The sequence below is a fragment of the Rhineura floridana genome, chromosome 4 (genome assembly GCF_030035675.1).
Source record: "Rhineura floridana isolate rRhiFlo1 chromosome 4, rRhiFlo1.hap2, whole genome shotgun sequence".
Taxonomy (NCBI): domain Eukaryota; kingdom Metazoa; phylum Chordata; class Lepidosauria; order Squamata; family Rhineuridae; genus Rhineura; species Rhineura floridana.
Genome location: NC_084483.1, coordinates 148,093,962 through 148,109,346, shown reverse-complemented (window position 1 = coordinate 148,109,346; position 15,385 = coordinate 148,093,962). Strand labels below are relative to the sequence as shown.

General features: G+C 43.6%; 1 protein-coding gene across 8 annotated transcripts in view; it reads left to right on the top strand.

Annotated features, from left to right (window-relative positions):
• The window catches only part of HEATR5B (HEAT repeat containing 5B), a 113,922-nt gene that overhangs the window by 38,484 nt on the left and 60,053 nt on the right, over nt 1-15,385 (top strand). For all 8 annotated transcript variants that reach the window (XM_061624716.1, XM_061624712.1, XM_061624713.1 and 5 more), the window contains 7 exons: nt 1,318-1,427; nt 4,018-4,181; nt 4,403-4,578; nt 5,687-5,792; nt 7,063-7,253; nt 7,637-7,796; nt 9,442-9,631. In XM_061624716.1, the coding sequence (XP_061480700.1) occupies nt 1,318-1,427; nt 4,018-4,181; nt 4,403-4,578; nt 5,687-5,792; nt 7,063-7,253; nt 7,637-7,796; nt 9,442-9,631 (1,097 nt within the window). The remainder of the gene's footprint in view (nt 1-1,317; nt 1,428-4,017; nt 4,182-4,402; nt 4,579-5,686; nt 5,793-7,062; nt 7,254-7,636; nt 7,797-9,441; nt 9,632-15,385) is intronic.

Here is a 15,385-nt window from a genome sequence, read left to right as displayed (position 1 = left end):
AATTTTATGTCATGTCTCTCCTTTTTCAAATTTGAAATTTCCATTTTTAAAATCTTTGTTTTTTGAAGGCATGATGCTTCTTTAAAAATACTTTTACAGAATTTATAATGCATAAAATGAATTTGTGTGCATATCATAGCAATTCATTGATAGTCCTGGCTTATGATAGTATAGATAGAGTAGAAAATTGGGCTGAAATTAATAAAATGACATTCAGTAAAGACAAATGCAGGATTCTGCATTTAGGCCACAAAAACAAAATGCACGGGTACAGGATGGGAAATACCCGGGTTAGCAGTAGTGCGTGTGAGAAGGACCTTGGAATTGTAGTGGATCGCAAGTTGAACATGACCCAGCAGTGTGATGCTGCGGCAAAAAAGGCAAACGCGGTTTGGGGCTGCATAAACAGAGCTATAGTTTCCAGGTCGAGGGAAGTAATAGTCCCACTATATTCTGCATTAGTCAGGCCTCACCTGGAATACTGCATTCAGTTCTGGGCGCCTCATTTTAAGAAAGATATAGACAAGTTAGAGCGGGTTCAGAAGAGGGCGACAAGGATGATAGCCGGTATGGAGAACAAGTCTTATGAGGAAAGGTTGAAGGAACTTGGCATGTTCAGTCTGGTGAAGAGAAGGCTGAGGGGCGACATGATTACACTCTTTAAGTACCTGAAGGGCTGTCACATAGAGGAGGGTACAGATTTGTTCACTGCTGCCCCAGAGGGTAGGACTAGGTCTAATGGTTTTAAGTTTCAGGAGCGTAGATTCAGATTGGACATTAGAAGGAACTTCTTGACAGTAAGGGCAGTTCGGCAATGGAACCGACTGCCTAGGGAGGTGGTGGGATCCCCTTCTCTGGAAGTCTTCAAGCAGAGGCTGGACAGCTATCTGCGGGAGATGCTCTAGCTGTGGATTTCCTGCTGTGAGCAGGGGGTTGGACTCGATGGCCTACAAGGCCCCTTCCAACTCTATGATTCTATGATTAAAGGAGACTTGAACCTAGTGCTTCCCACCAGTGATGTCTTGTGGCCCACTTAGAAACCTTTTGTGACTAAAAAAATTAGTCTTCAACCACAATAGGCCACAATATGTGGCTGGTGGGCTGTACTTGGCTTGGTGGATAATGAGTTCAAGCCTTATTTAAGGTATTGTGAAAAAAATAAAACTCTAACACAGCACTTATTTTTTCAATTAATAATTTTAAAACTTGGAAAACTTATTTATATGTATTTTTGGTATCTCAGAATATACTGTGTCTACAGTTTATCATTTCATAATTTTAATAATAATTAATCTTCACTTCTCTTTAACATTATAGCATTCCCTCTGTAATTAAAGCCCATGGAGCTCATCTGAAGGCTAGTGCAGCAATGGTCCGATTAAGACTTTATGATATTTTGGCTTTGTTACCACCAAAAACATATGAAGGTAATTACACCAGCTTTTTTGCTGCTGTTATTAACACTTGGCTCCACATCCTTTATATTCTTAATATTCAGTTCCATATGTCAAACCAGCCATGTGAGCTTTTGGTTACTTTATACAAGATCATTTCTAGGAACAAATAATTTATTTTTCTAGAGGACAATTAAACTTGCAGAACCAGAATTCTTGTGTATACACATGTGCACACACATACCACCATCAAAACTCCCAGAAAAAGTAAACATGAACTCTAAATATTACAAAGATCAGAAATAACCCTATACACCAGAGGTGGGGAACCTGTGGCCTGTAGGCCAATCTTGGCCCCATGACATTTTTCCCAAACCACACCCACCTGCCCATCTGCAGACATTGCTATGATATCAGGTGAATGCCCTGCCCATCTGTAAAATTCAGTCTGCCATGGTTTGGGGAAATTAGGATACGGCCTGCTAGCCAGAAAAGGTTCCCCACCCTTGTTGTAATACAGTACATGTATCAGCTATGCCTCAAAGCAAGGGTACCTCACAAATACCATGTAGGATTACTTATGATATCAAGAAGAAGGAGCCTCCCTAGTCTTGGGGGACAGGAAGTCTGATGTTTCAGCTATGCTCTAGGCAGCTCTGCCTTTCTATTGGCTGAACTTTAACTTGGAGGATAACCACTGGATAGTATCTCATGGATTTCTGTATCCCGTCTCTCGATGATGGTTCAATTGGAGTAATAAGTTAGCTGGAAATGTTTTAAACTCTATACCTACCTAATGTAAAGGGGAGGGGGTGAATCCAGACTCTTCGTGGTTTGGCCGGCTACCTTCTGGATTTTAGTTTCTTGGCACCATGCTCTTTGGGTCTGTTTTTCAGTAGATGAGTTAGCTGGAGATTATTTGGATTATGGGATGGTGGTTTTGATTTCTATGCCAGTTTTATTCATATGCAGATTTCAGTCAGCTCCAGTGGGGACTATATTGGGGCCATGGAAGTAGTTGAGGTGCAGCAATGTTGTCCATAACAATGTTGTTGTTATTATGTGCCTTCAAGTCGATTTCGACTTATGGCGGCCCTGTGAATCAGCGACCTCCAATAGCTTCTGTTCACTATCTTGTGTTGCATTTTGGATATTCTGTTCATAGGATTTTCATGGTAAGAGGTATTCAGAGGTGGTTTACCATTGCCTTTTTCTGAGTCTGGGTGCATCTTAGTCAGGGCCGGCGCCAGACATGCTGGGACCCTTGGGCACCAGCTTGCCTTGGGCCACGTGCGCCTACCTGTCTTTCGCAGGGAGGGAGCTTCTTCCACCTGCCCATTCGCTATCTCCGTCTCTCCTGTCTCATCGCTGCCATCAACCAAAATGGTGGCGGCTTTAGCCCCTTAGGGAAACCTCGGTCACTGTTTTGGTTAGTGGCAGTCGTGCGTGTGCAGCTGCAAAAGACAGAGACGGGTAGGCGGGTGGAAGAAGTTCCCTCCCTGCAATCCCTGGCAGCTACTCTGCCGTGGATCGCGGAAAAGGAGCGCTTCTCCTCCCCCACCCTATCAAGAGGCCCCTCAGGGGCCTGTGTGGCTCCAGGGGCCCTTGGCCAGGGCCCGACCTGGCTGCCCTTTGGGACCAGCCCTGATTCTAGTCTGGTGTCTCAGCTTTGACCATTCCACCTTAGGTGACCCTGCTAGGAGTCTAGCCTCTTGATCTGGACTCCTGACGGCATTGCTCTCAGCTTCTTTGACACTCTAAAACCCCCTCACCATGTTAAGGTGTGCATCCTAGAGGAGGTCCATAACTATATCCCACCGTAAATGATAATTCTCCAGAGGTGGTGCACACACATGTTGGGGTTGCACTGCCCCCTTGAGGGCTTTTTTTAAGTGTGCAAATGGACTGTAAAAAAATCATTTTGATCAATTAAGATCATTATGTACAATATTTTTTTGAGAAGAAAAATATAAAACATTGAACTGGATGTAGATAATGACTAAATTATCTTGCTGATAAGAAACGTTTTATGTATAGTCTATTGTACGTGTATTGAAGCTTTTCATCCTCTTTTTCAGTAGTAGCTCTCTGTGCCTTCTGAACATCTGCTCTAAAGATTAGGGATCAGCATTTCATTGAATACTTGGGGCTGCCACCAAATGGAAAAGGTGGCAATTGTACGTGGTGAAGAATTCTTTGAATTCTAGTCTCTGTTTCTTTTCTGCTATATTTATTCATGCTTTATGTCATTCAAAATCAAATCTACTAGTTAATACTCTCTAGTATTATAGTAAAGCAGTACAGTTTTGTTTTCATTACTTCACCTTGCCATGTGCCTGTGATGAGAGTATTTCTGATAGCCATTTTTTGTTTTTGGTCAAATGTGCATATTTGGCTTTTTGGGAATCAGATTTGCTCTTCCTGTCAATCTGATTGCACAAGGCAACATGGATCTGGCTTTTCAGGCAGATGAATGTGAGATTATCATGGGCTTCCTAGGAATAATATTAACATTGGTTTTCCTGTCCTCCATAATCTCTGTGACTGTTTCATATCATGCCTGTTGATTTACATGATGTAAAAAAACTTATCTTTTGCTATTTTTTCCTTCCATTTCCTTTAGGATCATTTAATGCACTTCTTCGGGAGCTGGTGGCAGAATTTACTTTGACAGACAACTCTGCCAATACTACTACATCCCTTCTTAGATCACTTTGCCATTATGATGATAGTGTTCTCCTTGGCTCTTGGCTGCAGGAAACAGACCACAAATCAATTGAGGATCAGGTATCAAACCATTAAAAAAAAGGTCCCAAGTATTCAGTGTTCTGCCTTTTTCAAATTTCTTGAGCGAACCCCAGTGTAGTTTTTTTTAGATTTTCTTGGTACTGTGTAAACTGCAGAAGTATAGGTGCCACTGAACAAAAATAATTTAGAAATAAAAATAAACTCATTAAGATGTGAATGTTATGTATCAATCATATTTCAACTGTTTCAATGCCTTACAGCTCCAGCCAAACAGTGCCTCTGGAAGTGGTGCTCTAGAACATGACCCATCTTCCATTTACTTGCGCATACCTGCTGGTGAAGCTGTGCCTGGTCCTCTTCCTTTGGGAGTATCGGTCATTGATGCCTCAGTTGCTCTTTTTGGAGTCGTTTTCCCTCACGTGTCCTACAAACACAGGTCAGTTTATAGCCAGGGAGGCTAAGCTTTTTTGGCATGAGGGATGTGTTCACCTGTGACCAACACTCTGGAGGCCGCATGACAGTGGTGGATGTGGCCATCCAATACATGCGCTCACACACTCACAGAACCTCCTTCCTCAGTTAATGTGTGCAGATCAGTTGAGGAGTGAGTGAGGTTATTGTTCCTCCCTCTGCTTTTCAAATAACTGATCCGATGACTGAGGAGTGACTGATTTGTGTCCACTCCAGCACTGTGTCATCTTTTAATATTTTTTTCTTTTTGCCACTGCCATCAAAATCAGTAGGCTCATGGAGGACCAGAAACGTGTATTTGGGGAGCCTAGATCAGATGAGCTGATGTGCAAATGCCTCATTATAATGCTCTTGAATCCAACAATATCAAAATGAGAATCCTGTTTAAAAGTTAGCTATTAACAAATATGTCCACAATTTTCAAAGTTTGAAAATTATATTTTGTCTTGTAATCTGCATTATACAGTACTTGAGGATAAATTATGTCTGCTTGCTATCCTAATTACTTATTTGAATGTGTTAAGAAATATGTTCAAAACTAATTTGCATGTCTAATTCTACTGTAATTAGCAAAAACCACCTTCAGATTTGCAAATGAAAGATCTGTCTCTACATCTTACCTGAAGTATGTATGTTAGATTGGTTCTGATAGGAGAATAAATTACTATAGTCTTTGAGTGACCTATTGGTGATTTTTCCAAAAGGAGAGCCCAAAGTTAGATAACTTTACCTCCACTTTGTTGTATCTCCACACCTCAAAACAATGGACAGTTGTTGCCAAGCCTAATTATGGAGCCTTTGTGTAGCAGAACCTCCCGCAGCTTCAGCTTGCCCAATGAGATGATGCTATTAGATGTGCAAACAGCCCAATAGCAAATGTTGCTTGAAATCTCCTGAGTGCTACTTTTAAGATACGTAATAACGTAATAAATAGTTCCATTTACATGGCCTCAAACTGTGGTATAGTCCTTAGCCACATAGAGGCATCTTGCAGTCATTACATCTGGGGTATGTACATTTTATAAATTCTATTCCTTTAAGGAATAACTTTCTCATAATATTTGTATTTATAGACTACAGATGTTGGATCATTTTGCAGAATGTGTCAAGCAGGCAAAAGGTGTTCGTCAGCAAGCTGTGCAGCTTAATATTTTTACTGCTGTTCTCAGTGCGTTAAAGGTAAACCTTCTTTAAAAAGTATAATGTTGTCGTCGTCTTGCTGTAATTTGTATTTGCTGTCCTGCTATTATAACAATGCTGAAATTGTGAGACATCTGTAGAAGTGTTCCTGTGTGCATGCAAATTTATTTCTGATCATTATTATAATACTCATATAATTCAGAGGATAAAGTATCCTCTCCAACAGTATTGGAAATTAAGAACTGCTCATTAGATTTTAGTTAGTTAGTTCATTCATTCAGCAAAGCACTAAAATATCTAAAAAATCTTAAACAAATTTTAGGATACATAAGGAAATGTATTCCAAGTTGCCTTTATTTCTGTTCTCAGTGAAGAGTTTTCTGAGGAGCTTTCTAGGATAGAACACATATATGCACCTTGATGTGTTTCAATAAAAAACGCTATGGCGACATCCAGCACTGTCAGTCTGCTTGTGGAATAAGTTTCTGCTTGCACAGTGAGATTTCCCCTTCCTGTCCTCCCTTCTGCAGCCCCCCCCCTTGCCCAAATCTGCTCTGGAGGGGCCCCCAACCCTCCAAAGCAAATGTGGGGGCTGTAGATGGGAGGAAAGGAAGGGGAATTCAACTTGCACAATGTTGGGTAGTGTTTGTTTGTTTGTTTGTTTATTTAGCAAGATTTATGTACCGCTTAATTATATACCTTTTATATAAAGTGATATAAATATTCATTAAGAATAGAAATAAAACAGATTTTAATAATAGCTGACATACTACAATTATTAAAATATAGATAAAATCAACAAACTTTAAAAACAAATGTACATAGTAAAATTACATGTTTGAATAGACTTGCTGAAACAAAGGGATTTTTGGCAGGTATCTAGACAAAGGTGTCTGTCTAATATAACTAGGCAGGGAGTTCCATAGAATAGGTGCTGCCACACTAAAAGATCACAAGTGTCAAACAAATTTAAAAACAGGTGGTTAGAGAGAACTTGTAAGTGGCATGAATTCATTAATTAGCACTGTTGTACAAGCGCTAGTGGAACACTTCACACAACAAAATATCAGGAGCTACGTCATAGCATGCAAAACAAGATGTATCATGCAGCACTCTTCTGCCAAGCCAGAAACAGCCTTTCTGTGAGTGAAAGGCACCTTTACATCTGTGACTGTCAGACATTTGCTAAAAAGTGTCAAAACTTAAACTTTTCCATGATTGGAAATGTAGGAAATTCATTTACAGAAACAATAGTTGTGAAGTACTATATGGCTTTCTGCAAAAGTTCATTTTCCCCCTTCTGTTAAAGGGTTTAGCTGAGAATAAAAGTACTTTAGGGCCAGAAGAAGTTCGCAAGTCTGCCTTAACACTAGTTATGGGGGCCCTTGATAATCCTAACCCCATTCTGAGATGTGCTGCAGGAGAAGCTCTTGGCAGAATGGCACAGGTTGTTGGAGAAGCAACTTTTATTGCCAGAATGGCTCAATACAGCTTTGACAAGTACGTTGAACTTTTTGCTCTTAAGTAAAGTGAAAGCTTTGTTTAATAAATCTCTTGCCTGAGTGTAACATCAGGCATTCTTATGTTTCGTTTCACATTGGTTACAGTTTTCACCTCTGTGTGCTCAGTAAAACAATGTGAACACTGTATAAATTGTATATAGTTTGTAATTTTGGTTCATAATAAATTAAAAAGTAAGTAACTTAGCTGAAAGAATGTATGTACAAGGAGCTGATCAGTTTTGCGTTCCTAGGTTGAAGAAAAGGTTTTGTATATATGTGATCTTGAAAAATAATCTTGGATTGTTTGTTTTTATTTGGTCTTAACAAAACTGTTATAGATAACAGATTTAACAAAAATTCAACTTAAAAAAATCTTGACAGGTTAAAATCTGCTAGAGATGTTGTATCAAGAACAGGCCATTCCTTGGCTCTTGGCTGTCTTCATCGTTACGTTGGAGGAATAGGTTCTGGGCAGCACTTGAAAACCAGTGTCAGCATACTGTTAGCACTGGCACAAGATGGAACCTCTCCAGAAGTCCAGGTAAAGCAGATATAACATCCAGCACAGTTTAAGGATTATATACTTTATTATGCTCCACTCTGTATGTGGATGTTTTTAACTATATTATAAAAAACATTGCTGTCCAAAAAATCAGGCAGTAAATTCTGCAAACTTTTTAAAAGGCATAAAGATTTCTGAGCATAAACACATGTTTTCTTGCTTCAAGCTTTTCAGTATTAACAGCCATACTAGCCATTTGGTAAACATTCTGAACATATTTCTCTCTCTTGGCACTACTCAAAGTAGATACTAAGCACAACCCAGCCAAAATGTATTTATTTTACATTTCTGTTCAACCTTTCCTCTAAGGAGCTCAAGACAGCATACCTTCTGCTCCCATTTTTATCTGCTGAACAATTCTGTGACATAGGAAAGTGTTCTAATTACCTGAATTATGGGGCTGGATAAAGGATGGGTTAGAGTGCTCTCTTCTGCCCTACTAACAATTCCCCAGCAGGACACATACCCCGCCTCACTGGAGCCTGCTTGGTCTTCAATCTTCTAAGCTCTGTCTCTTCCACTTTCTCTTCCAACTGAATGAACTGCTACCATTCTACTGTATTTAAGAACGTAAGAGCTTGCAGGATCAGGCCAGTGGTCCATCTAGTCCAGCAACCTGTCACACAGTGGCCAACCAGATGCCCATGGGAAGCTCCCAAGCAGGACCTGAGTGCAAGAAAAATCTGCTCCCCTGTGGTTTCCAGCAGCTGGCATTCAGAAGCATCCCACCTCCAACCATGAAAGGAGAGCATAACCATCATGGCTAGTAGCCACTTCCCCTTCTCCACTGTGGAATTCCCAAATTTTCCTTCAGTTGGACTTGCTCAGAATTCACATATGCTTATCTGCTTCATTATTTGCTATAACAGCATACTTCCCTGTCCTTTTGTGTTCTCTGGGGGTCATCTTATTAAATGCAGGCTATAGCAATAACTGTCAAAGTTAATCAGCCACTCTGAGGATGTAGTCAGAACCCAAGGCGTGTGCAGGCTTTCCCTGACCTCTTAAAATATGAATTATGATGGGTCCAAGCAGTAGAGGTCCAACCCACCTTTCCCTTTCAGTTAAATAAAATAGGGTGTTTTAATTAATTAACTAATTAAAATATTTATGAATTGCTCTGGCTGATGTATAACAAACATGAACATCATAACACAAATAGTAAAAACATAATGCTAAAAAGAATTATGAACAACAAAACATAATGCTAAAAAGAAATATGAACAACTCATTAAACATTGATTTAATATTGCTGCTTAGGACTGAACATCCTGTTACCAAACTACAAAAACATCTGTAAATAAAAATGTCTTCAGCGTTTGGGTGTGCCTACCACACATTGGTATTCTGTTAGTGTTACGGGTCCATTTCACAGAAGCCTTAAACCATGTGGCCCCAGGTGGCTCTGGTTCCCCACTTTTCATTCTGTGGACCAAGAGCAGGTTCTGTGTTTGACTTTCTTTAATAGCAGTCAGGAAGTGGGCTTCAGAGTTGGTTTCCCAAGCCAGAGAGAGATGGTGTGATGGAGACTGAGAAGACTTGTCCTACAGTGGCAGCCATACCTACCATAATCCTAGTGAACTGTGCCAAAAGTATGTTACTAAAAGATTCATTCTTCTTCTAGACATGGTCTCTCCATTCGCTTGCTTTAATAGTGGACTCCAGTGGACCGATGTACCGTGGATATGTAGAGCCCACTCTGTCTTTGGTTCTCACACTACTTCTGACAGTGCCTCCATCACACACAGAAGTACACCAATGTTTGGGTCGATGTTTAGGAGCCATAATAACAACTGTTGGCCCTGAGCTACAAGGTTAGTGTATAAATTAATGAAAATGAAGATTGCAATCCTCCTGTCAAATTACATGCACATTTTATTGCAAGTAGTTAGTTGTCAGTGAGAGACAGGATTGTAGTTTTAAAGTTTTTTTAAAAAAAGCTTTCAAACAAATATACCTAAGATCACAACCTTAAATAAACCTTAAAGCACAACCCTAACTATGTCTACTCAGAAGTAAGTCCTACCGAAATCAGTGGAGCTTACTCCCAGGTAAGTGGTGTTAAGATTGCAGTCCAAGTACTCTAGTCTGTCTTCACTTTATTTCTTAATTTATACCTGAGAACATTTCATAGTGTTGTTAAAGAGAGGAAGTCTCTTTATACTAAACACATTTAGCACACGAAAGTGCTAAATCAGGCTTGAGTATGGTAATAGGATGGATGAGGACCAACATACCGAGGCTTGTATCTAATGTAATGCTAAGTAAGTGTCCCATCTGCACAAGGATTTCCGCTTGCACGATGTGGGACTTTTCCCCACACCCTCCTCAAACATACTGCAGTGGGTCGGGGGAACTCCCAGGACAGATTTATGGAGAGTGTGGGGAAAGGAGAAGGAGAAAGAAGTCCTGTTGTGCAAGCAGAAATCCTTCCGCAGATGGGAAGCGTACTTAGTGCTGGAATGGATGCAAGCCTAAGCTTCAATCCACATAAGAGAATACGCTGTTGGTAGGTGGTTCAGCTGCCTGAGTGAGTGATATGTGTCCTGCTTTGGACAGAGGTGTACGCTCTCTGAAAGAACACATTTGCAGTTCGGAGTGCTCCCTGTTACTTGAGGCACGTATTTCCTCAGTGGCATGGAGTACCTTTTACCAGCTTAAGGGCACGACTAGTGAGCAAACCTAACAGAACAGAGATTGCCTTGACTTAGTGATTCATGCTTTGGGTAACCTCCAGGTCAAACTCTTACAGTGTGTTACGTGTGGGACCATCTCTGTAGATAGTTAGGAAACGGCAGGTAATTTAGAATATTATTGCAGGACTGTTAACAGCGACCAGGCATTATGAGCATATTATGCTGGTGCTTTGCCAAATGCTCTGGTTCCTCTGTTTTTGAACCCAGTGGAAAAGTACTAAACTTGACCTTTCAAGACTTTCATGGCTTGGGGCTAGGGTATCTGCAGGATCTCCTGTCTCTGTGTACCTGCCCCTCTTTTGAGATCCTCATCAGAGCCTTATCTCTGAGGTACAACGGTACCTACCAGGGAAATGGGCTTTCATTGGTGGCACCTTGCCTGTGGGATACTCTTTCCTGGCAGGCTTGCCTGGGGCCCACTCTTATGCCTTTCCAGTACCTGGTGAAGACATTACCATGTATGGTAAGTTAAGAATGATTCATTTTCCATAGGAGGAATGCCATCATGCGGGTTATAGCTCGACCTATCGTCCGAAGGCAAGAATGTTTCTGAAGTCAAGACTAGGGGCGTCAGGCCCCTCCCACTCTCCAGTTCATTCTTGCCTTCGTACCGAACAAGTTTGATATTGATAGCGTAGCTTCTAGCTAAGTCATTTGTGTATTTGTCTGACAGGGTGTGGAAGTTTTGTTGTCTGTGTGTTTCACACTTCCCTTCCCTCTGTCTTGTTTTTCACATCGTTTGTTTTGTTTTCCTGGGGAATCCTTGGGGGGGGGGTTCTCCCTTGCCCGGGCCGTTTTTCTGCCTTTTTCCCAGGTTTTAGCCTAACGGCTCTCAGAGAGACCACGGCTGCGGTTCTCTCTTCTTTCAGGTGGGAGCTTGCGGCTGCAGCTCCCGGCCTTTCCACACCGCTTGTTTTCGTGCCCGTTTGAAGTCACTTCCCGCACAGGAGCCTGCCCTTGAGGCTTCCTTTTATCTTTTGTTCCTGGCCTTTCCGTCGCGGCGGTTTATGCCTAGAGCCTGCAGCTGCGGCTCCTCATACTATCACTGCCCCGCCTCCCCCGGCTCGCTCTGCAGCAGCTTTAAATCTCACCGCGCCAGTCGCCCGCAGGTTGCGGCTTACTCAGTCTCCCTAAGCCTACAATCACTAGGGGATTCTGCTGGCCGTCTTGCCTCTCTGGCAGACTCTTTTCCCTGGCTTTTACAGCCGCGATCGAGCCTTTCAGCCCCGCGGCTCCAGAGCGTCTCCTTTTTAAATTGGAGGCCGTTTTTTCGTTGGCTGGTGCTCCCAGGGGACCGCCATTGCTTCTTCATCTCCACAAGCCTTCTCTGATTGGTCAATTTTTCCCGCTCCTTCTGCTAGCCCATTAGTATTGCAAAGGGGGGTCTTTATTCCACGGGCTATGGATAGCAGAGCCCAGGCCTTCTGTCAGCTCCCACTGTGTGACCTGCCCTTTGTGTGTGTGTTCCAGATTGGATCCTATAGTCTTCACAGGTTCCTCCATTAAATCTGCTCCTGCTGCTGGCCCTGGCAACTATTCGATTACTGCTACTATCTGAACTAGTATAATCTCTTCTCTCCACTGACAGTGCACCTGTGACTGTTTCATTAAGACTATTAATACTACACTGACTGTGCACCAGGCTGATCGATCTTAGTGTGCAGAGGCTCTTGCTACTATACAAGATTCCTTTATTAAATCTGCTACTGCTGCTGGCTCTGGCAACTGTTTGATTACTGCAACTATCTGAACCAGTACAATCTCACTGTGACCGTTTCATCAAGACTATTGCTACTGCACTTGCTGTGCACCAGGTTGTTTGAACTGTACATTCTGCCCCATTCGTGACCATGTACAAAGGCTGTTGATACCATACAAAGCTGTTTGATCTGTACATTCTGCCCCATCCGTGGCCGTGTACCAAGGCTGTTGTGTACAAAGGCTGTTGATACCATACAAAGCTGTTTGATCTGTACATTCTGCCCCATCCGTGGCCGTGTACCAAGGCGGTTGATACTTTACAAGGCTGTTTGAACTGTACATTCTGCCCCATCCGTGGCCGTGTACCAAGGCGGTTGATATTATGCAAAGCTGTTTGAACTGTACATTCTGCCCCATCCGTGGCCATGTACCAAGGCTGTTGATACTATACCAGGCTGTTTGAACTGTACATTCTGCCCCATCCGTGGCCGTGTACCAAGGCTGTTGATAATATACAAAGCCGTTTGAACTGTACATTCTGCCCCATCCGTGGCCATGTACCAAGGCTGTTGATACTATACCAGGCTGTTTGAACTGTACATTCTGCCCCATCCGTGGCCGTGTACCAAGGCTGTTGATAATATACAAAGCCGTTTGAACTGTACATTCTGCCCCATCCGTGGCCATGTACCAAGGCTGTTGATACTATACCAGGCTGTTTGAACTGTACATTCTGCCCCATCCGTGGCCGTGTACCAAGGCTGTTGATAATATACAAAGCCGTTTGAACTGTACATTCTGCCCCATCCGTGGCCGTGTACCAAGGCGGTTGATATTATGCAAAGCTGTTTGAACTGTACATTCTGCCCCATCCGTGGCCATGTACCAAGGCTGTTGATACTATACCAGGCTGTTTGAACTGTACATTCTGCCCCATCCGTGGCCGTGTACCAAGGCTGTTGATAATATACAAAGCCGTTTGAACTGTACATTCTGCCCCATCCGTGGCCGTGTACCAGACTGTTGATACTATATAAGGCTGTTTGAACTGTACGTTCTGCCCCACCCGTGGCCGTGTACCAAGGCTGTTGATACCACGCAAAGCTGTTTGAACTGTGCTTTCTGCCCCATCCGTGGCCGTGTACCAGAGCTGTTGATACTGTGCAAAGCTGTGCAAATATTACATTCTGCTCCATACTGTACCACACCTGCGGATACTGTGCCAAGATATCTGGACATGCATTCTGGTCGTGTACTAAGACTGTTCATAGTGTACATTCTGCCCCATCGTGGCAGTGTACTTAGCCATCAGCCAGTGCATTCTGCCCCAGTCGTGTGCCGTGTACTGAGCCTGTTCGGGTCTGTACATTCTGCCCCATCGTGGCAGTGTACTGATACCCATAGAAAATATAAGATGGCGGAACAGTGCATTCTGCCCCATCGTGGCAGTGTACTGCTACCCTTAATATATATATGATGGCAGAACAGCCAGAGACAACCCAGGCAACCATGCTGAAACAACAGCCAGAGACAAACCAGACGACCAAGCCTAAACCACCTAAGGCGGTCAAACATAAGCATGCTAAAGCGGTTGCCAAAACTAAACATCTTTCCAGCCACAGCACAACCAAGCGGCCTTGCTATGTATCTGTTCCAGTTCCAGAGGGGTCAACCCGCGCACAGCTAACTACCCTCTTTCATTCTCCTGCCGCTTCCTTTGATGAGGAGGACTTTCCGGGTTTTCCTGAACAGCCAACAGTCACCCAACCCGGGGCTTACTCTTCTTCACTACCTGTAGGGCCGTCCGCACTTCCGCCTATCCAAGAGCAACTGTCTACATCTCCGGGACTGCAGCTGTCCCATGAGTTCATTTCACACCTTCTAGGGCATGCTGTCGTTTCTCGCTCAGAGACAGTCACCATCACAAGTTCCCGCTATCCCTCAACACAGTGGGGACCAATTTGTACACAGTGTGACGAATCCTTCATGTTCTCCAAATCCGTTTGACATTGCCAGGGGAAGGTTTGTTGATGACGTCTCTTGTGCGGAGGAGTCCGCATTTGCGCTGCAAGACGAAGGAGACGACTGGAGTGACCATTCGGAACATGAGCAGGATACATCCTATCGCCTCTTCGATGCCTCAGGGTCTTGAAATCCCCCACTCCAGCAGAAAACTACATTCCCGTGCCAGATCCCATCGCTAAACTGGCCAAGGACGAATGGTCTCACCCTCTACAAGCACGCCGATTTAATAACATTGCGGACAGACTTTATCCTTTGGCCCCGGACTTTACTACCAAACGGGCCGTCCCTGGCATAGACAAGCCAATTTCCAGCTTAGTTTCCAGATCCCTCTTGCCAAGGGAAGGAGAATCTCATTTAAAGGATGCCACTGAGCGGAGACTGGACTTTGCCTTACGCAAGACTCATAGGCCACCGCCTTTCCTATGCGTGCATCTACATCAGCCTCTATTTTCGCCAGGGCAGCGATGATGTGGTTGGATGACCTCATCGAGGATCCCAATCCAGATCCTGTTTTTCTGTGCAGATCGCTTATAAAATTGTGCAAAACAGCTGCTTTCGTGGCCGACGCCACCTTGGACGCGAATCAGCTAGGAGCACGCGCCATGGCGGCTCAAGTTGTTGCCCGATGGACCCCCTGGCTTCGTCACTGGCAGGCCGACTCTACCGCCAGAGTTAATCTATCACGGGCACCTTATGCCGGGTCATTACTTTTCGGCGAGGAGGCACTAAAGGCAGTGCTTGTTGACCCTAAGGACACTCGAAAGCCTGTCTTGGCCACCGTCAGAAACATCGAGCACAGACCTTTTAGACGTTTCGCTTTGTACCGCACGTCTCAGCCCCTTCGAGGAACGCGGCCCGGGGGACGAGGCTGCGAGTTCCCAACATATGATTTCTGCTCCTCCAGAGGAGGCTGGAATAGACATTTCCAGGGTAGAGGCCCACGGTTGGCTAGTTAACTTTGACAAAAGCCATCTACAACCAACCCAACGTCTACAGCATCTAGGTGCAATGTTGGACACCCTGCAAGCGACTGTGCTCCTGTCACCAGATCGCATAACGGCTATCACAGACATCACAAGATCTCTGATGCACAAAACATCTGCAGACGTCATGCTTCTCACCAGGGCTCTCGGAATGTTGGTGTCC